The sequence below is a fragment of the Heteronotia binoei genome, chromosome 9 (genome assembly GCF_032191835.1).
Source record: "Heteronotia binoei isolate CCM8104 ecotype False Entrance Well chromosome 9, APGP_CSIRO_Hbin_v1, whole genome shotgun sequence".
NCBI classification, from domain to species: domain Eukaryota; kingdom Metazoa; phylum Chordata; class Lepidosauria; order Squamata; family Gekkonidae; genus Heteronotia; species Heteronotia binoei.
In genome coordinates this window covers 53932387-53952978 of record NC_083231.1, presented here as the reverse complement: position 1 = coordinate 53952978, position 20592 = coordinate 53932387, and the positions used below count along the sequence as shown (strand labels likewise).

The 20592-nt window shown below is 40.2% G+C and overlaps 1 protein-coding gene across 1 annotated transcript; it reads left to right on the top strand.

Annotated features, from left to right (window-relative positions):
- Window positions 1-4889: 4889 nt before the first annotated feature.
- On the top strand, window positions 4890-20184 carry TDO2 (tryptophan 2,3-dioxygenase). The gene is made up of 12 exons (XM_060246605.1): window positions 4890-5076; window positions 5407-5509; window positions 6518-6608; window positions 9634-9704; window positions 10201-10328; window positions 11684-11870; window positions 13009-13116; window positions 14252-14363; window positions 14889-14946; window positions 16573-16652; window positions 18673-18763; window positions 19891-20184. Exons 1-12 carry the CDS (start codon window positions 5042-5044, stop codon window positions 20042-20044), a joined length of 1218 nt encoding a protein of 405 aa, XP_060102588.1. The 5' UTR covers window positions 4890-5041; the 3' UTR covers window positions 20045-20184.
- The last annotated feature ends 408 nt before the right edge of the window (window positions 20185-20592 follow it).

Below are 20592 nucleotides of genomic sequence, written 5' to 3'. Positions count from 1 at the left end.
GGCTGAACAGGGCCATTAGCTAAAAGGCCTTTTGCCTCAGCCCTTTGGTGAATTCAAGTAGCTAGAAAGAGGGAAGGACAGATTCCCAGCCAATCTTTCTCAGTTAGCCCAGATACTTTCCCTAATTGTTCATGTTTCCTTTTTCCTTCTCCCTAATGTATGGCTAAAGCATACCTTTTCATGTTGAATATAATTTTTGAGTCTAGTGACAGCTTTAAGAGCAATAAGATATCATTCAAGCTTTAGTGTGCAAGCCACTGGACTCAAACTAAAAAAAGAAAAAAGAAAGAATTAGTCCCTTGACAAGGCAAGGACAGATACCTCAGCCAATACAAGGCAATCAACAGTCCTCTTGGTTCAGCTGAACAGAAGGTCATTTCCCTCACCTTTTACAGTCAGCTGACCAAAAAAGCAAGGTTTCTTTTGGCCTATAAATTCTCTTGATGTCATCATCAATTGTGACATTCTCAGTTCAACAAACCATTACCACTGCCAGAAGCTAGCCTTTTGAGCATAAACTCATATCTTTCAGGGAAAGTGTTAGAATCTTCTGTCTGCCATCTTACTGTTGCGACCACTGTTTGTATCTGTAGCAGTTAAAGAAGCAAACCACCTCCTTGTTCACAGAAGGAAATGAGCTCTCATGGTTTTCTTGTTTATCTATATATTAGCTATTTATATAGACAAAGCTGCAAGCAGGGCTTTTTTTGAGCAGGAATGCACAGGAACACAGTTCCGGCTGGCTTGGTGATGGGTGTGTGGCCTAATATGCAAATAGCTTCCTGCTGGGCTTTTACTACAAAAAGCCCTATGTGACACAATGGTGACATCAGGGGTGTGTGGTCTAATATGCAAATGAGTTCCTGCTGGGCTTTTTGTACCAAAAAAGCCCAGACTGCAAGTATGTCCGACTGACAGTAGCTTGCCATTGAGGGTGAATGAGCTCTCTGCTAGTACCTGATGCTTGAAATCCTCTAGCTAAGGGATAAGATTGCTAACTCCAGGAGAATTGGAGGTGGAGCTTGGGGAGGGCAGAGGTTGGAAAGGGGAAGGGGAAGAACCTCAACAAGGTATAATACCATACAGTTTCCTCTTCAAACCAGCCATTTTCTCCAGGAAAACTGATCTTTGTAGATCAGTTGCAATTTTGAGAGACCTTCAGACCACACTGGAGGTTGGCAACCATATTAGGAGGTTGAACTGGGACTTCCTTTATATAATGCACATGCCCAGTCAATGAACTACAGTTCTGTTTTATTAAAAACTATTCATCTTCAGACTAATTCACACTAGACCTTTAATCCTGGTTTAGCCCTGTCCCCAAGCTGACATTCTACACTAAAATCATAGAATCATAGACTGCAGTCATATGCTAAATAAAGCAGTTTCAATCCACTTTCAATGCACTTTCAAACTGGATTTTGCCAGTTCACACAGTAAAATTCAATTGGAAAGTGCATTGAAAGTGAACTGAAACCACATTATTTAGCATGCGTGATCCCAGTCATAGAATTGGTTTCTCTGATTCTAGTGTAGAATGTCAGTTTGGGGACAGGGGCAAAGCCAGGATTAAAGGTCTAGTGTGAAATATCACTCTTCCACATTTTTTTTCTTTTTTCTTTGCCCAACTGATCCCTGTCTTGCCTGCTACTCTGTCCTGCCAAGAAGCTGAGAAGAGAAATAGAATGCTCTCCAGGCACACTCACTGTAAAGCAATATCCAGCCAGCTTTTTATCACAATTTTGCACCACTCACCTTTTGTGTCCCACATGGCTTTTGTCTTTTTAGGACCCAGCAGAGCCTTTTTTGAGTGGCTTACAAGGCTGCTTCCTTCCTTTTTTGCTGGGGGGGTGGGTGGGGAGGCTGGTTGGATCTAACATCATGCAAGGAGCAGAGCCATGTGATTCAGAAGAAAAGGGATGTGCACCACAAATGTGACTAGGTTTTTTTTAAACGTTTTCTTTTTCTTATTGGTGTTTGTTTATACTATTTTATTCTTTGTTTTTACTTAGGTGGGTAGCCATGTTGGTCTGAAGCAATCGAACAAAGTTTGAGTCCAGTGGCACCTTTAAGATCAACAATGTTTAATTCTGAGTATAAGTTTTTGTGTGCATGCACAATTATTCAGATAAGTGTTTCTGAAGAAATGTGCATACACATGAAAGCTTATCCCCCAAATTAAAAATTGTTCTTTGTTTTCATTGGTTTCAATGGGAAACACATTTCTGACTATGTTATCTGTTTTTCTTTGTTTGTTTTGGGTTTTTTTTTTTATTCCTGGGTGGTCTCCCATCCAAATACTGCTTTGCTTCCAAGAGCTGACAACATCGGGCTATCCAGGTCAGCGCAGGTATATAATATTGCCTACATCCCAGTAAGCACCTATTAAAGGGGGAGGCATTTTTGCTCCAAGCAGTTGGCAGCCCTAGTTGGAACCAGGCCCAGTCTGCAAATGGCCTCCAGCCTTGCTGGGTCAGAGCTTTCTGACACCGCTAGTGTGAAGTAAATTGCCTGATGATCCTTCTTTTAAAAGTTTCCCCCTCCTATTTAATTCATCATTGCTCCAGAAAGTCTTTCCCCTGACAATCCTCACACTCTGTATTTGCTAGCTTCGATCTCTTGCTACTTCTAATTGTTGATAGTTGGGATAAATAGCACTATGGATAAATGGCACTCATAACATCCTGCCAGATAGATACCTCTTCTTGAAAAGAGATGTCCTGCAATTTTGGGATCATATATGAAAAACTATGAAATGGGTAGTTTGACCCTGATGGAGTGAGGGAGGGAATGTGCTTGGCTTGTCCTTGTCTTCTGGCCTATTTGCTTGGCTGACTTAAAGCTCATTCATGGGAGCCTCCAGACCACAAAAGTATGTGCATGCTTGCACTGCTTTACCATAGCTGTCTCTTCCATTTCCCCTATGAACCCAAAACAACAAGCTTACAGAAGAGGTGCTTTCCTTGTCTCATGTAATTCCAGGAGGGGAAGGTACAGGATGAGCCTTCTGATCTCCCAGCTTTATCTCCCTGCCTGTCTCCCAAATCTGAGTATGTTCATATGAGCTATCTGGATTACATTTATACATTCTTTCACAGCTGGCTGGCAACTGTAGCATAACCAAGAAAGATCTGACCATGTGCCAGCATGATTAATGCCGCCAACTGATAGGGATGCCAAGTCCAACTCAGAAAATTTCTGAGGACTTCGGGGGTGGAGCCAGGAGACTTTTCCATTCCCTAAAACAAATAACAATACAGCAGTGCAATTCCCCTGAATAGTCTTCATTTCCTTGTCCCCCAACAGCAGCTAAATGAAAGTGAACCTACACTAACAAAGCAGCCAAAATAACCAGAGTTGCAAGCACACACTTTTGTGATCTCACTGGGGCTTTACACACAGAAGTTGCTGTATTTCCAACCAACTTCTTCAGACTAACACAGGCAAATAAACAGAGATAGAGAGGTGGATTTTTTCTCCATCCCATAAACAGGTTCATATAAAGACCTCTGAAACAAATCTAAAACAAGCACAGAGACTGTGCTGTCTCTCTTTCACACACTCTCACACACTTACTGGCTCTGATTCCTATACAAAGACATTTGAACATACGTGTCTCTGCTGCAGGCTTCTAAACCTGCAGGAGATCTAAAGGCATATGGTGGCTGTAGGGGCGGAGTTTCCCCCCTGGCCAGCCAGCTGGCTGGGGGTGGGGTAGAGCCTAGAAAACCAGGGATTCCCCTGCTGGGACCAGGGGATTGGGAAACCTACCAATTGATTAATTCCATCAACTATGCAGATGCAAAAGCAGAATACATACTCTTAACACATATGTTTTTAAAAATGCATTACCTGTACAGGATGATCATTTTTAATGTTTGAAGGCCTGCTTTACAAACACTGAATCATCTCTAGATGCAGTCATTGAAAAGAGTCTGCAGGTGGTGTTGTGAGTTCTAGCTAGATTTCATTATGTTTGGTTTTTGAAAACAGTAGCCATGAAGTAACTTCTTTCTAACTGAAAATATTTTAGAAAAAGTCTCCTGGGCATCTTGTTAGTTGAATCACAAAATGTTCCAAGGGTAGTTGGGTTGGTCTGCAGTAGAACGGTTAGATTCAAGCCCAGTTTCGCCTTTTTCAAGGTATTAATTTGTTGGTCTCTAAATTACTCTGGACTCAAATCTAACTGTGGCATAAAATGAGATTAGGCCTTTCAGTATGGGATTATTCATCCTGAACCTTCCTCACTCTTGGCAGAAATCCATACTACTTTGGCATAAAACATCCTGGACTGTGCAGGTGTACCTCTCGAATTATGTGAAAAATGGTATAATTTCTTTGGGTGACATCCCAAACACTCAGATACAATTGGGCCCCAGGAAAAAGACATCCTGCATAATTCAGTTCAACAAGTGCCTAGTTAATGATTAGGAAGAATTGAGTAACAATGTTTAACAAACATGACTGTTTGAGGGAAAGTAGTGAGAGTTCAAAATTTTTTAGTTAAAATGTTTTTCAGCCTAGCTAACATATGGATTTTTAAAAAATATTTAATTTTAATGTGGAGATACAGGCATTTGATTGCTCTAATTGCAGCCTTGATTCCAGGGAATCCTTGTTATTATCGTCATGACATAAACATATTAATTTCTCACTTGCTTTTGTATTTATAACTAGGGCACACTTTCTTTAACAATTAAGAACACACAACAGCACTGGTCATTTTGTATATTCTTTCTTTCTACTTTGATCTGGAGCCCTTTGCATGATTGAAAATGGTTAGTCAGAAGAACTGCAGAAGAACCTTTGACCTTTGTGAGCATTTCTTCAGTTCTTGTTGGGTTGACTGAAGGAATTGATTAGTTGACAAAACAAATACTTCATGGAGTCCCTTTCAGAGTAACTTCTGCAGTTATACACAATGACAGGGATGGGCAGATAAAGAAGCAGTGGATTGGTCTAAATCCCAGGATAATCTTACATAAAAAGGACACTACCCTCTGTTTAAGAGGAGCTCAGTGCATTTTTGGATTCTGGAGTCATGAGTGGGTGTCCATTTTGGGAAAACAAATATCAGTGAGTACATTTCTGTTTTTTAATAAACTATGGCTGGCAGTTAAGATAAGCACTATTTTGATGGCCACACTTAAGAGACATTAAGAAAGGATGAAATATCGCCTACTGGAGTAGGTTGTTTACTATTTTTTTAAAAATAAAAATAATAAGGTGCTATTTGAAAATAATATGTTTTATAGTGCTATGTAATTAAAATGGAATTGTGAAATCAGCCCATTTAAAAAATCATGCTTCATTTAAAATCATGCCCATTTAAAAATCATGCTTCAGGTCTGAACAGGTCTGAACAGTTTGATCCTTTAGCCCAACTGTCTTTTGTTTTATTCCTAGATTTAATTTTAACAAGTGGTCTTTGTCAGACGCGGAAGACAAGTCACAAGAAGGGCAAAATAAAGCCAGCAAAGGGGGGCTTATTTATGGAGACTATTTACAGGTAAGTGTAAATTTGTGATGGGACACACTTTGCTCTTCATCTGTAAATATGCTGCCTCAAATATATGGGGTGTGAGAGACTGGAGCCTCAGTATAGACTGGAGCCTCAGTATAGATTGGAGCCTCAGTATAGATTAGAGCCTCAAGTATTTATGGTTGTGGAAAATAATTTCCCTCAGATTTTATGGTAGTTTGTGGATGATAGATAGCAAGAGTTTATTTTAATACAACTTGCTTTGGGTTAGGAAAGAGCAAAACAGTATTTAAATTTTGTTCAAGCTGGCTAATAAAGAGAACAGAGCAGAATACACTGTATTTACTTTACAGAGCAGAATACACTGTATTGTTGAAACAAATTAATACAGGGTTGTTGTCATCATAGGCTGAAGTTGGGCAGCTTGGGGCCCATAGCTTCTGGTGAGGGCCACTGCTGCTGACTCCCTATTCATATATCTCCACTGACGACCTCTCAGAGAAGCTTAGGAAGGCTGCAACTCTGTAGGGATGTAGCACTTTTTATAGGTCCTTTGGAGTCCCCCTGACAATGATGGAAATCTAGGGATTCATAGAGGTTTGGGCAGGGCACTATTCATTGTGTTTTTGCTGAGTTACTTTGATAATTCTCAATGTATTTTTGTGAATTGTTTAATTTAGTTACCTGCATAGGGTCCCTGTTGTCTTGGATAAAGGTGGACACTTAAATATTTTAATAAGTGAATAAACATCCAGGCAAATGGATGTGCTTTTCTCAAATTAGCACACCATTTATGCTTTATGCACTTCTTTTTGTTAGCCTTTTCAGCACAGTAGACAATAGTCATGTCCTTAAATTAAGCTACAGTGCTACAAAGGCCATTTATTTTTAAATAAACAACCATAGATTAATATGACTCTGATCTTAAAGTTCTGCGTGTTCATGCTGACTGTTATATACAAATTAATGGAAAGAGAAGTTCAGTTGAATTAATTGTACTGCCTTAAGAACAAGCTTATATTCTTTCATTTAAAGCTGGACAAAATATTGAATGCTCAGGAACTTCAAAGTGAGAAGAAGGGGAGCAAAATCCATGATGAGCATTTGTTCATTGTGACCCACCAAGGTAATCTTCCAGAACAAAAGCAAAAATAGGATCTGGCAGCTCGTGGTTATTATTTGTTGATTGAACTATATCTTTAAAATTGGTATGTAAAGCATAAATAGATCCAATTAGAGTCCATCAACATGTTTGCCTGTACATTATTAGTTTCTCAGAAACATGTTAGATATGAAAATACAGATGGAGGCCATAATGGGGTACAGTTCAAGTTTAGGGGGAATTAGATTCCCCATTGTCATGACCCCTTCTAAGCCAGGCTCACACATTAGAAGAAGACCCAGGTGAGCTCCAGGAAGAGTCAGAATTGAGACACATCCAGAAGCTCAGGGTTTCCTCAAACTGTGGGTCCTCAGGTCATGCCCCAAGAACCTGCAGTAAAGACCTTGAGCCCCTAGCTTCCAAAACCTTGTGCCAAGAGCCTGAGGTTGAGACCTTGCCACTGGGAGCCCCAATAGATGTTCCAGAAACAGTAGAAGCAATCCTGTGGCCAGACCAAGCCAAGCCAAATACAGGACCACTGGCCCAGCAGATTTTGCCACCACCCCAGCAGGAGCAGCAGAGGCAGTAGCCCATGCAGAAGCAGCCCAGTGGAGATCCCATGCCAGTAGGTTTGCCAGATCCCTCCTGGGAACTGGCAGAGGATGGTGGGAACTTAGCAGGAGAAAAAGGAAGGCCCAGGCCAAATTACTGGCATTGCACAGGAAATGATCATGTTATGATGTCACTGCAATAGGGTTGCCAAGTCCAATTCAAAAAATATCTGGGGACTTTGGAGGTGGGGCCAGGAGACATTGGGGGTGGAGCCATGAGCAAGGTTGGAACAAGTACAATTGAACTCCAAAGGGAGTTCTGGCCATCACATTGAAAGGGACTGCACACCTTTTCAATGCCTTCCCTCCATTAGAAATAATGAAGGATAGGGGCACCTTCTTTGGGGGCTCATAGAATTGGCCCCCCTGGTCCAAAACTTTTGAAACTTGGAGGGTGTTTTGAGGAAAGGCATCAGATGCTATGCTGCAAATTTGGTGCCTCCAGGACATTTTCACGAATTTTAAAGATGAAATAATCCAGTGCAGCAGGGCACAAGAAACACAACAGGGCTGTACTTGATCTTTGATCTTTGAAGCTATGCTCTATTGTAAAATATATGATGGTTTTCCAGAGCTTGTAGAAGCTTGTTAGTGAAACAGAGGATCAAGTACGGCCCTGTTGCATTTCTTGTGCCCTGCTGTACTGGATTATTTCATTTTTAAAATTCATCAAGACATCCTGGAGCGTTGGACTCCCTAGAAGAACCTACCTTTGCTACGACTTGGACTACTCTTCTCATCTTCTTGGCGTTAATTCGCCTATAAAGGGACTTGAGTGTGAACGTGGTCTTTGTCTATTTCATGATTAATTTCACTTTATATGTTTATATTTATAGGTGGAGCTATATTTATAAACTTTTGTATCATTTGTTATTTTTTTTTAGGCTGGTTTTTCGCGGAGGTGTATACCTTGTTCCCTGCTCCACCTGGGGGATTGGCAACCCCCACCCCTCTCTCTCACACACACACTTAATGGGTCTGGTTACTTGCTCTGAAAACGAAAACAACACAAATAAAAGCTGCAGCTGACCTTCCCCATGAAATGCTTCCTGTTTCCTGCTCAACTTTAAAGGCACACAAACAACAGAAACACATATTTTAAAATGGGACCTGTTTGCAGGTTTCTAAACCAACCGGTGTGCTAGAGGTACATGGTGGCTGTGGGGGCAGGCTTCCCCCCGCCGGCCAGCTGACTGGAGGCGGGGGGAAGCCTGTAAAACCGGGGGATCCCCTGCTGGGACCTGGGGATTGGGAAGCCTACACTGCAATGCTCTGATATTTGGACAAAAACTCTGATAAAAATGGCTTCTACCATAGAGCTTTTGCTCAAATACCATTGCAACCCCAGACATCATTGACATGATGACATTACTTCCTATGTGATGCCAATGATATGGTCTGGGCCTTCCTCTTTTTCCTGGTAAGTCAGCAGCAGGATGGCTGGGCCTGGCAACGGGGGACCCCTGCCTCCACTAGGGAGGGGGGCAACCTGTGCTCTTACTTTTCAGCCAAACCATGGTTCCAGAGGATGTTGTGCTCTACTTTTTGTGCTCCAAGCCCAGGCTCTTCAAGAAGACCTTTCTTGCTGCAGTAACTGGAGTCAGAATACCCTCATGCTTTCTTTTATTATTGTGTGCATTCACTCTCCTCTGTGTTCTACTACTTCTGAATTCCAATTGCAGTATTAAAAAATGTTCACTAAAACAGCCAGTATGGTATACTAGTTATAATAGCAGACTAACATCTAGGACATCCGGGTTCAAATCCCAACTGTCATCTCTCAAGTATATTTTCATCATACCTTTCTCCTAAGGATCTTCAAGTAGCATGCATGGTTCAGTCAGTTGGGTGAAGAGGTGAGGAGCATGAACTCTAATATGAGAGAATGAGGTTTGATTGATTCCCCACTTCTCCACATGCAGCTGCTGGTGAGACCTTGAGTCAATCACAAGTTCTCTCAGAGCTGTTCTCTCAAGAGCTCTCTTAGCTCCATCTACCTCACAAAGTGTCTGTTGTGGGGAGGTAAAGGGAAAGGAGATTGTAAGCCACTCTGAAGGGTGGAGTATAAATCCAGTATCTTCTTTTTTCCCTACTATGTGAGGCTGCGAGAATATGCGCTGCCCATTTGTACCTTGTGTGATGCACTTCTCTGCATTGCTCTGACAGTGTATGTTCAACTGCAGATATTGGTAGGTGTATGATCAGGGATGGACAGTGTTGTCCTTCTTAACTGCCTTAGGGGATGAGGGCAAAAAAGACGGGGTTCATGTACAGGAAAAGTGGAGGCAAGTTCTCTAAGTGTTTTATTTAATATTCCAATCTTAAGGAAACCTTTTATAGAGTCATTTCATAATAAATCAAGAGATACTTAACTTTCTGAATTCATTATCCATGTCTGCTAAGATGGAAAACCAACAGTGTGTATCTTTTAATTGTAGCTTATGAACTATGGTTCAAGCAGATCCTGTGGGAACTGGATTCTGTCAGAGTGATATTTCAAAATGGTCACGTAAGTTGTATGAAAATATATTCAATTTTTAAAATATTTGCTTTATTGGCTGTTTTTCACCAAACACACATTGAATATTTGAAATTCAGCTGTTTACTGAAGGTTTTTTGTGTTGAGAAGAATTAGAACAGTAAATTGTTCTCTGTTTGGTATCCCAAAACCCCACAGAAAGCAATCAAACCTAACAGTTTAGCTAACTGCTGAAGGCTGCTATCCTGTGCTATACCTGGGGAAAAGCCCTACATGTGACTTACTTTTGAAAAAGCATTCATAGGCTTGTGCTGTAAGGCTGCAATATTAAATACACTTACTCAGGAATATGCAACACTGTGAAACCCAGTTGTGAGAAAGTCCCAAAGAACCCTGTCTAAATTACTTAATTAATTAATGCTGTCTTAATTACATGAAAAATGATCAAAACAAAGCCACGATTCCCTGCTCTGCCTTGCCAGTGAGTTGTAAGGTGTATTTTTCTTTTCCCTCCTCCCCAATTAAGGTGAGAGATGAACGGAATATGTTGAAGGTTGTTGCTCGAATGCAGAGAATTGCAGTGATCCTTAAACTACTTGTGGAACAGTTTTCTGTTCTAGAAACTATGACAGCCCTGGACTTCTTTGATTTCAGGTAAATTCTTCCTTTGATTCATTCATGGGCTAAAAGAAAGTTTGCCATTTGTCCTCATTACTGTTCAAATGAACAAGATTTATGTCTGCTTTGGCAAAAAGAAGCTGGTTGCATCAAAGGTGTATGTAATTTTGTCAGGATAGTTTTTACATATAGAATAGTATTTTCAACTCCCCAACTCAGTTTGCTGAATTAACAGAACAAAAAAGACAAGGACTGTCCACTTGGATCTTAACTGAGCTGAGAAGTCATTCCTATTACTAATCCTATAACTGTTCTGGATTGTCATTATTTTTAGCTACTTCAAAGCTAGGTGGCTAAAGTTAAGTGGGGAGGAGAGGGGGAGGTGATTAAAATTGAATGAAAAGTGGGGAAAATAATTAAAATCAAATAATGAAAGATTCATTCAAATAACATTTGATAATTAAAATGAACAAGAAAAAAACCCCCATAGTGTTCACATTCCAAACAGAAACTGGTCGAGCAATCCGAGAAGACCTGAAGCCTTGAAGAGATGCTGCCAGTCAGACCAGAGGAGATCTAAATGAATCACATGGGATTTACAAGGAAATCCTATGCAGAGCCACGCCCTTCTAAATCCATCAAAGATTCATGCTTTTATTTATATTTCACTTTCCTCCTCAGTTGAAACTCAAAGTGGCTTAGAACAGCATCTCCCCCTCCTCCATTGTCCTACAACAACAACCCTGTGGGGTAGGCCAGGCTGAGAGTTTGGTATGAGCCCAACATCACACAGTGAACTTCCACGACAAAATGGGGATTTGAACCTGGGTCTCCCAGGATCCAGCTTTGCCACTCCATCCACTAAACCATGTTCCTTCTCGGTACACTTAGAAGGGTTTAACTCTGTTTAGAGTTTTATGTTTTCTTGCTTGGAAGTAAGTCCCATTTAATTCAGCAGGACTCACTTCTGAGTAAATATGGCAAGATCAGGCTGTCTGACTCTGTAAGGACTCAGGTTTGATACATGCAATATATCAAGACAAGGAAAGCGAACGTTATACAAATATTCATGATTTGTTCTGAATGCAGAAAGTAGCAGTTACTGAATTCAGAAAGCTTTTTGTGCAGATTGGTGTCTGTTTTAAAATGGTAGGCTGTTTGTAATAATTTCTGGAATGATTCTCAGTGCAGCAGTCCACTGCTTTGGCTCCAAAAACTTTCTTACCATTTCCTAAGATACTGAGCCAGCATTTTCTTTTCTTAAGTAGCAATTAGACATGGTGGTGTTACATTTTGCTTACTGAACTGGTTTCTGCAAAAGCGTATATGAAATCATACTTCACTTTTTACATTACAAAACTGTTCCCCTCCCCCCTTCACTATCTTTAAAGAGATTATTTGAGTCCAGCATCAGGTTTTCAGAGCTTACAGTTCCGCTTACTGGAGAACAAGATTGGCGTCCCACAGAGCCTGAGAGTCCCATACAACAGAAGACATTACCGGGATAACTTCAAAGGAAAAGAAAATGAGCTGCTGTTGAAATCTGAGCAAGAGCTAACCCTGCTGCAGCTAGTGGAAGTAAGGGGGCCTATTAATTGGTGACCAGCTGCAGGGCAGTTGTAGCAAAACTTTACAAATTACAAATATCCCATTGATGGTGGTCAAGAGGGATTTACCTTAGTTGAGCAGAATTAGTCTATTTGAACAAATCTAAATCTCTCTTGCCTAAAATATATGAGCTATTTGCAGACTTAGGTAAATTTTTATGAACCCTGTTTGCAGGATGTCAGTTAGGGTGCCTCTTAACATTGTGAGGAAGCTTCTATGATTGAATTTACAAACTACAATTGTACATATGGCTGTCAAGCTCCCACTGGGGGTGGGGTTTCCCCTGGTTTGGAGGCCCCCATCCCACCGGCATGGAGCTGGCTGGTGGGGATATCCCTGCTCCCAAAGAATTCCATTGGTGCCCAATGCGATGCCATCCGGAAGTGAAGTCATTGCGCTGAGCATGTTGCGCAGGGGATGCTCTAGCATTTGGGTAAGAACTCTATGGTACTCCCCTTGCAAGTCAAAGGTAGGACTTGGCAACCTTAACTGTACACATAGGAGGAATGAATACTTACAAAGCTAGCATAATGTATTATTTGTATGGCAAGATGTGTATGGACATTGATCCACATTCCCAGAATATTAAATTTGTTATCTGAAGCAAACCACTCTCCTGTGAAACATGGTCAAAAGTGTCACTGTCAATTAACAAGCTATTAAAATCAGACAATGAATTGTACTCAACCAGATTTTCCACAATGGAAAACGGAAGAGGATATCCCCCTTGACTCTGAAAAGGCTATGCTGGGGATTGTGGCACCTGCATGGCCAATATTCATGTGGGACAAGGACTTTAGTAAAGAGGGGAACTGGGTAAGAATGAGTGCAAGAACTGGCTGGATACAATCCAGAATACAACCCATATAAGAACATAAGAAAAGCCCTGCTGGATCAAACCAATAGTGCATCTAATTCAGCATCCTGTCTCACACAGTGGCCAATCAGTTCCTCTGGAAGGCCAACAACATGGCAGAGAGGCCAAGGCCTTCCCATGATGTTGCTTCCTGGCTCTGGGATTCAAAGATTTAGTGCCTCTAAATGTGGAGGTTTCCCTCACTCACCATGGATAGCAAAAATTAAGAATTAATTTATTTTATTCTTTAAGGCATGGCTAGAAAGAACGCCTGGACTCGAGCCAGAAGGATTTAATTTCTGGGGGAAATTTGAAATGAATGTACTTAAAGGACTGGAGGAAGAATTTGCAATGGTGCAGGTACTGATAATTTTTTCTTTGTTAAACAAAGAAGTACTTAATTAAACTTACAGTAATCAGTCATGGTGTATTTTATGGCTGATCAATAAATTTAGCCATCTGTGTGACCACCTGAAACAAAGTCCTGTATGTAGCTTCATAGGGTAATCTATTTTGGGGGGAGGGATTTACACAAGGCAGATGAATTCCTTTTATACAAGTGGGGTCCCGTTAAAAACTTGTGGAAGTGGCTGTTCCATTCGCCTCTCCCTCAACTTCTTCCAGTCTCTTACTCGCTCTCCTTCCTGTCATCCTTTTTCTTGTTCTTTCTCTTCCCCATGTCTGTCCCTTTCTCTTTCTGACCCCATCCGCATTATTCTTTCTCTCTTTTTACACCTCTTATGCAATCTCTCTTTCTGGCCCCCATCACTCTCCTGGACACCTACCTGTCTCTTTCTCCCACACACAGAGGAGCAGCAGCAGTGGCTCTCCTGGCCACCTGCTTACTGCTTGCCTCCCCAACCTCAGCAGAGGCAGCTCTCCCCACTGCCTGCCAGTATCCTAGGCAATTACCTAGTTTGCCTAGTGGTAGAGCTGGCTCTGTATGAGAATACTCACCAATATTTAGGGCTATGAAACTGTTGGAGAAAGACCACAAGCTTCAGTATATATGACAGGCAGGAACAATAGAGGTGAGCCAGGACACAAGTTTCAACAAACATAGTCAGGTGAAAGGAATGGAAATCAGACCTGTGTGCTTCCTAACCAATATAAAGCACACCTCAATGATCTGATGAAAAGTGAACTGAACTGCAGGAGTGCTGTGAAAATGGTGGCCTTGCTTTTAGAGTGTGGCGCTGCAGTCTGAGTCAGAATAATCACATTTCTGAATGTAATTTGTGAACTTCAGGAAAGACTTCAGTAATGGATCAGTGGAGTAGGGGTGGAAAACCAGAAGTATTTCCTACCTAGAAGTGGTTTTAAAAGTTGCAGTAAAGCCCTTTTCAGGGACAAATGAGTTACCTAAGATGGATTGAACAAGATAAACACTCATCTTTAGGGCAACAGAAAGGAAAATGGAAGGGAAAAAAAATCTATTCTAGAAACAAAAAAAATGGTAAGCTTTTACTGTTCTAAAAAATATTGTGTTTGAAAGGCAAAAGACGATTCTGAGGAAAAAGAAGATCAAATGGCAGAACTTAAGAAACAAAAGGAGGTGCTTATTTCATTATTTGATGAAAAACGGCACGAACATCTTCTTAGTAAAGGTAGGTTTAAATAATTCCATGCAAACAAACTAAAATATGATTTTAAATTGTTTGTGAACTTAATATTTTAAGTAATACATGAATTGATTTTAGGCTGAGATCCTGAAGTGCTTGGGTAAAGCAGTGGACGACATATTTGCTGCTGAGGATTGTTCTCCAACAACATACATAGGGTCACTGATACCAACTCTCATGAAATTGAATTTCTGCTGCTTTGAGAGGGAGCCTGTATCTGCATCCTGCTACTAAAAGAGATCAATCTTCATGGGGACAATTAATAGTGAGAATTAGGGGAACAGGATAGGGCAGGGCAGGGCAGGGCAAGACAGGACATGAGTGTTATGTATTGAGTGTGTTATGAATACGGGAGATCAAACTGACTGACTACTCCTTGCCCTACTATCAAAGCTCTCAGTATACCCCACCTTAAGTACTTACTGTGCTAGTCCTGTTAATGTGTGTAGGAATTTCCAGTGTCTAACAAAGCAGAAGGAACTTAACAAGAAAAATATTATATTTTTGCAGGTGAAAGAAGGTTGTCCTATAAAGCAATGAAAGGAGCTTTAATGATCTACTTTTACAGGTACTTTATAAAGAGTTATTCATTTATGTGAACCTTTCACTACCAGAAATGTTCTTTTCCCTCTGTGGGAAGTGGTCTTAAACATTGTTATCTCTTGCATGGGTGTTTGAGATTCTTCAGACAGAAATATCCTCAGCATTTAGAAAATAAAACTTTGTGCAGTTTAACAGATATATAACCTCCCAATATTTATTTTTCTGGCAGTTTAAAGCAATAAGGTTTGATAGGTTTGCATTGCAAGTTTTGGAACCCTCCCCCAACCCTCCCATATCGATATTTATTTAAACAAAATTCCATTTACTTCAAGTATTGTTTATCTTCAAAAATTATCCTCACTATTTGTTTGCATGCCTTTTAGAATTAAAAACAATCTGGCAGTTCAGATTTTTGTAAAGTTTTCTGCAATCAATGAGGCTGAGTAACTAAGCCTACTTAGCTGAACACACGTCAGAGCAGGTGGAGACTGTAAATGTCTGATCCCATGCATGTTTACACAAAATTGCCCAACTATGAAAAGTGCTTCTATAGTCCTTTATTTTGCTATCCATGTGCAAGTGCTGTCAGTCTTAGGGATACCACGTACTCTTAATTCGATTAGCAGTTGTGTTCTTGCAGCAATGGGCCTCTCAGCATGAACTTTTCTCTGTCTAGCACTCAGTGATTAATGCATTTATTTGCATTATAGGTTTGATTGACTGGCATTTATTTGCATGATTTTTATCTTGTATTTCCAACAAAACATCCAAGGTGCTTAACTATGTATATACATATCCCCTAACTGAAATAATTAGAGGCCTATTATAACTCCCATCTTCTGAATCTAGGAGGGTAAGCACCTTAGACAGGGCCTTGTCAGTAGTGACACCTATCCTGCAAGAACTCCATCCTCACAAAGGTTCCTCTGGAACTGTATGTATTTTTTTTCTCTTATGTCATCCCTTTTAGACCCGTTGAAAGCAGTTTTATTGTGTCATTTCAGACTGTAGTTTTAGAGACTGTCTGAATACTTTCTAAAAAAGAATATTTAAGATCTTATCTCTTTTTGATAAATTTTATTTGTTACTGCTTTATGTGTTTATTGTTATTTTAACTTTGTTTTATTAATTAACCATATTTTTATACTGTAAGTTGTCTTATATATAGTTTTATAGAGAGGTACAATATATTTTAAATAACCAGGGAGATTACAATAACATAGAAAACAAACCTATAAAAAAGAAATATTTTGATTGATAAAATTCACACCCTACCTTTCTGCCCTTGTAAAACCCACACAATGCAAAACACACAAAGTAAAATTGCATTTTAATAACCATTTAAACCAACAAAAACGCATCATTAGAACAAATAGTGGCTTAATGGCAAAACCATATTATTTCCACCTTTGCTTTTATTCCTCTTTTAAGTGCTGTTTAGCTGTTTAGTTATTTTGTACATTTGAGAATTGTTATCAATTGTAATTGGAATGTAATTACTATCTTGGTATATTTTAAAAGTTGTGTGTCACTTTGAGAACTTTGGTTTGGCTTCTAAGTATTTAAAATAAATAAGCATATGCAAAACTTAAATGAAATCAACTTAAGTAAAATACTGAATTCTACTTATTCCCGCCCCCCACCGCAAAAGAGAAGAACCTCGCTTTCAGATTCCTTTTCAACTCCTCACTTCTCTTATGGATATAGATGTCCTGATGACCAAATGGAGATGTAAGTTTTTGCTCCTATGTTCATCCTGCAGTATGTTCCGTGGAGAGATATGTAATCAGATCTCTTGCTGTCCTTTAAATAAAAACCCTGACACAGGATATGTCTATATTTGTCTGTGATTTGGATCAGGGCTATTGTGCTGGGTGTAAGGAAGTTAACTGGTCCATTCCATGCCATCTTCCTGACAGAAGTAAGCCCTTCTCCACCAGCTGGTACTAGGGTAATGGGGGTGGTTCCGAGATAAAGAAAAGCTTGAGATGTGTGTATGTGCACATTTTATTTTGGAAAATGTTATGAGTCAAAGCATGAATTCTTTTTGCCCTCCATCAAGTCCTTGGTTTGCATCATCCGCCCCCCCGTGATGAGTTTTATAAATGTTTTAAATAACCTTAAATCTACTGCAGAACACGTAAGTCATCCCTTTTGCTACTATAGAAGAAGACTGCAGATTTATACCCCGCCCTTCTCTCTGAATCAGAGACTCAGAGTGGCTTACAATTTCCTATATCTTCTCCCCTCACAACAGACATCCTGTGAGGTGGGTGGGGCTGAGAGGGCTCTCACAGCAGATGCCCTTTCAAGGACAACTCTTGCAAGAGCTATGGCTGACCCAAAGCCGTTCCAGCAGCTGTAAGTGGAGGAATGGTGAATCAAACCCAGTTCTCCCAGATAAGAGTCCCCGCACTTAGCCACTACACCAAACTGGCTTTGTAAACAAGGCTTTGTATTAGAGCCCAGAAAATTAAACAGAAGCTTGATGAATTAGAGGAGTGGACAGGGCTTTTTTTGAGCTGGACCACACAGGAATGCTGTTCCAGCTGGCCCAGGCAGTGTTCCAGCTCGGTCTCATCGACTTCCCTCGCTGCCTGGCGGGGCTCAGGGAGCCCAGCCACACTTGTGCAGGGGCCTCCTGACATCCAGGTGTCTGGCGGGGCTCGGGGAGCCCTGCCGCACTTGCGCGGGGGTGTCCCGGTGTTGTGCTGTCGGGCGGGGCTCGAAAAGGCCTGCCATTCTAGCTCGGGGGCTTCCCGATGTCATGCTATCTAGCAGGGCTCGGGGAGGTCTGCCGCACTCTTTCTTTCTTTCTTTCTTTCTTTTTCTTTCTCTTTCTTTCTTTTTCTTTCTTTCTTTCTCTTTCTTTCTTTTTCTTTCTTTCTCTCTCTCTCTTTCTTTCTTTTTTTCTTTTTCTTTCTTTCTTTCTCTTTCTTTCTCTCTCTCTCTCTTTCTTTTTTCTTTCTTCCTTCCTTCCTTCCTTCAACTCTCTCCTCCCTTTCATTCATTCATTTTTTCTTTCTCCCAGTCCCTCTCATAAATTCATTTTTGTCAGTCCCTTTCATTTATTCATTATTTTTCTTTTTGTCAGTGTTCTTTCTTTCTTTCTTTCTTTCTTTCTTTCTTTCTTTCTTTCTTTCTTTCTTTCCTTCCTTCCTTCCAACTCTCTCCCCCCTTTCATTCATTCATTTTTTATTTGTCAGTCCCTTTCATTCATTCATTATTTCTTTCTTTCTGGCAGTGTTCTTTTTTCTCCCCCCCTTTCAAGCCCTGGGAGTGGATAAACAGTAGATATTGTAGTTTTTATGCTGAGACACATACCTTGTACCTCAGGCGAATCACAAAGGTATCTGGTGCCTACTGCTAAGTATTCATGACTTCTGGCAGTTTAAATTTAGTACTGTCCATCAGCGTTCAGGATAACCTTGGAAATGCCGATTCTTACATGCAGTCAGTGATAATCATACAGGTCCAATATGTATTGCAGCTGTTTTGGTGAACAGCAAATGCGTGCAGGCCGTCAGTTCCTCAGGAAAGCATACACCTGCACTTTTTTGCCTGGCTAGATATACCTGGAAATTTATTTCATTAAATGAGTTTTTATGCATCTCGTTTAAAATGTGCCCTTGTCTGTAGCATTTACAAACAAAGCAAAGATCATGTCAGCAGTTTTAAAGAGCTACCTCAGTGATAACAAAATGACCTATTTACTTGGCAGTATGTGCTAAAAACTTGTCCCTGTGTTTAGATAACCATGTGTGTATGGTGCACAGAATGATTGGCAGCAAGGCTGGTACTGGAGGATCATCTGGGTATCAGTATTTACGCTCTACTGTGAGGTAAGTCTACAAAGACTTTGTCACCTTTGATGAATATGAACACACAAGTACCAGATACAAAGAGAAGAAAAGGAAACTGTCATGACTTAATCATTTGCTGATCTTCTGACACTGAAGAGGTATAAGTTGTCTAGCACACGGTCAAATTTGTGTCTGAAAATTCTTGAAAATTGAATTTAAAAAATGATGGCTAAAGAATGATATACAAAAACTGGTTTCTTTCTTTATAAGGAACCATTTTTGTCCTGAAAATACAATACACATATCATAATTAAATAAATGTGGTTAAAACCTGTTGTTTTCATAGTAGCTTTTGTAACAAAAACTTTCAAAATTATTATGTGTGACTACCGGTTATATGTGCAGGTGTGCAAAACCCCTCCCCCCCCAGTATTTTTTGGGTTTGGGTACACTGAACCTGAAAATGTTGGTACACAACATTCCTGACTCCCAATACCAGTATGGCATTCGGGTTCAGTAAAGATTCAGGATTGCCAATTTTTTCCAGCTCCATTATACACTATTGGGACCACTGACCATCAATCTGGGGTATTGGGGCTCAGCAGGAGAGCTGCTTTTTGAGGTAGAGGCACCAAATTTGCAGCATAGTTGCTCATGCCTCTCTTAACCTGCCCCCCCCCCCAAGTTTCAAAAATATTGGACCAGACAGAGGGTCCAGTTCTGTGGCCCCTAAAAGAAGATGGAGGAGAAAAGGGCATTAAAAAGGAACACAATTCCTTTAAATGCCTTTTGCAAGCTGTGGTTGAATTTTGAAGGCATTTAAAGGACTCATAGTCCATTTAAATGCCATCCCCAAGCCACAACTTCACCTGGAAAGCATTTAAAGGGAATGCAATCCCCTTAAACACCCTTTAACATTAGCTATCCAATGGACCTGAAAAATCTCAATTTTTCTGGGCTCAGCCATATTGGATAGTCGGAGAATTACCTCCACTGATATCTGGATGAAAAAATACTAGAATACTGGTAAGGGTTTTTTTTAGTTCAGTTTATACCAAGCGCACACCTCTAGTTATGGTTGATATCAATAAGCATATATGAAATTAGAAAATATCAGGGCATTCCTAATCTATTCAAAGCTAATGTATTTCTTCCTTTCTTTACAGTGACAGGTACAAAGTATTTGTTGACTTGTTCAATCTTTCAACATATTTGGTACCAAGACACTGGATACCAAAGTTGGACCCAACTGTCCATAAGTTTCTTTATACAGCAGAATATTGTGACAGTTCCTACTTCAGCAGTGATGATTCGGATTAAAAAACATCCTTCGATGATCCTTGCAAATAACTGACTTGTAACTGACAGTACTTTAGTGCTTTAATCAAATACCTTGTGCATATATTATGTAATGTACATGTTTATATATTTATATAAAATATTATATACCTTATAAAGCATAACCGTATTTCAGATAGACTCTATGAAATAAACTAACACACACACACAAACAACTCAAACTTGTTCACTATGAGGTATCAAGGTGCTAAGAAAATAGGAGGGATGATCTGTTAAAAAAAATAACACCCGCCCCCCAAAACAACAACAGCAACAATAACAGCAGCTTTTTCCTGTAAGGGCCATTCTATGTATATATAGATGTTCTTCTGTTCAAACTTCAGCTTCCCTGCATGCTATTATTGGAAGGGAGTAGTTTTATGGTGTAGGAAGGCTCAACCAATCCTTTCCTAGGACCAAAGAATCTTCTGAGGCCCAAAGGATATTGATCTGCTCACAATGCTATCCTCACTTGTCAGAGCTGACTGACTTCAGTAGATGTAGAAGGTTGTTACTCTTCTTAGGTTGGC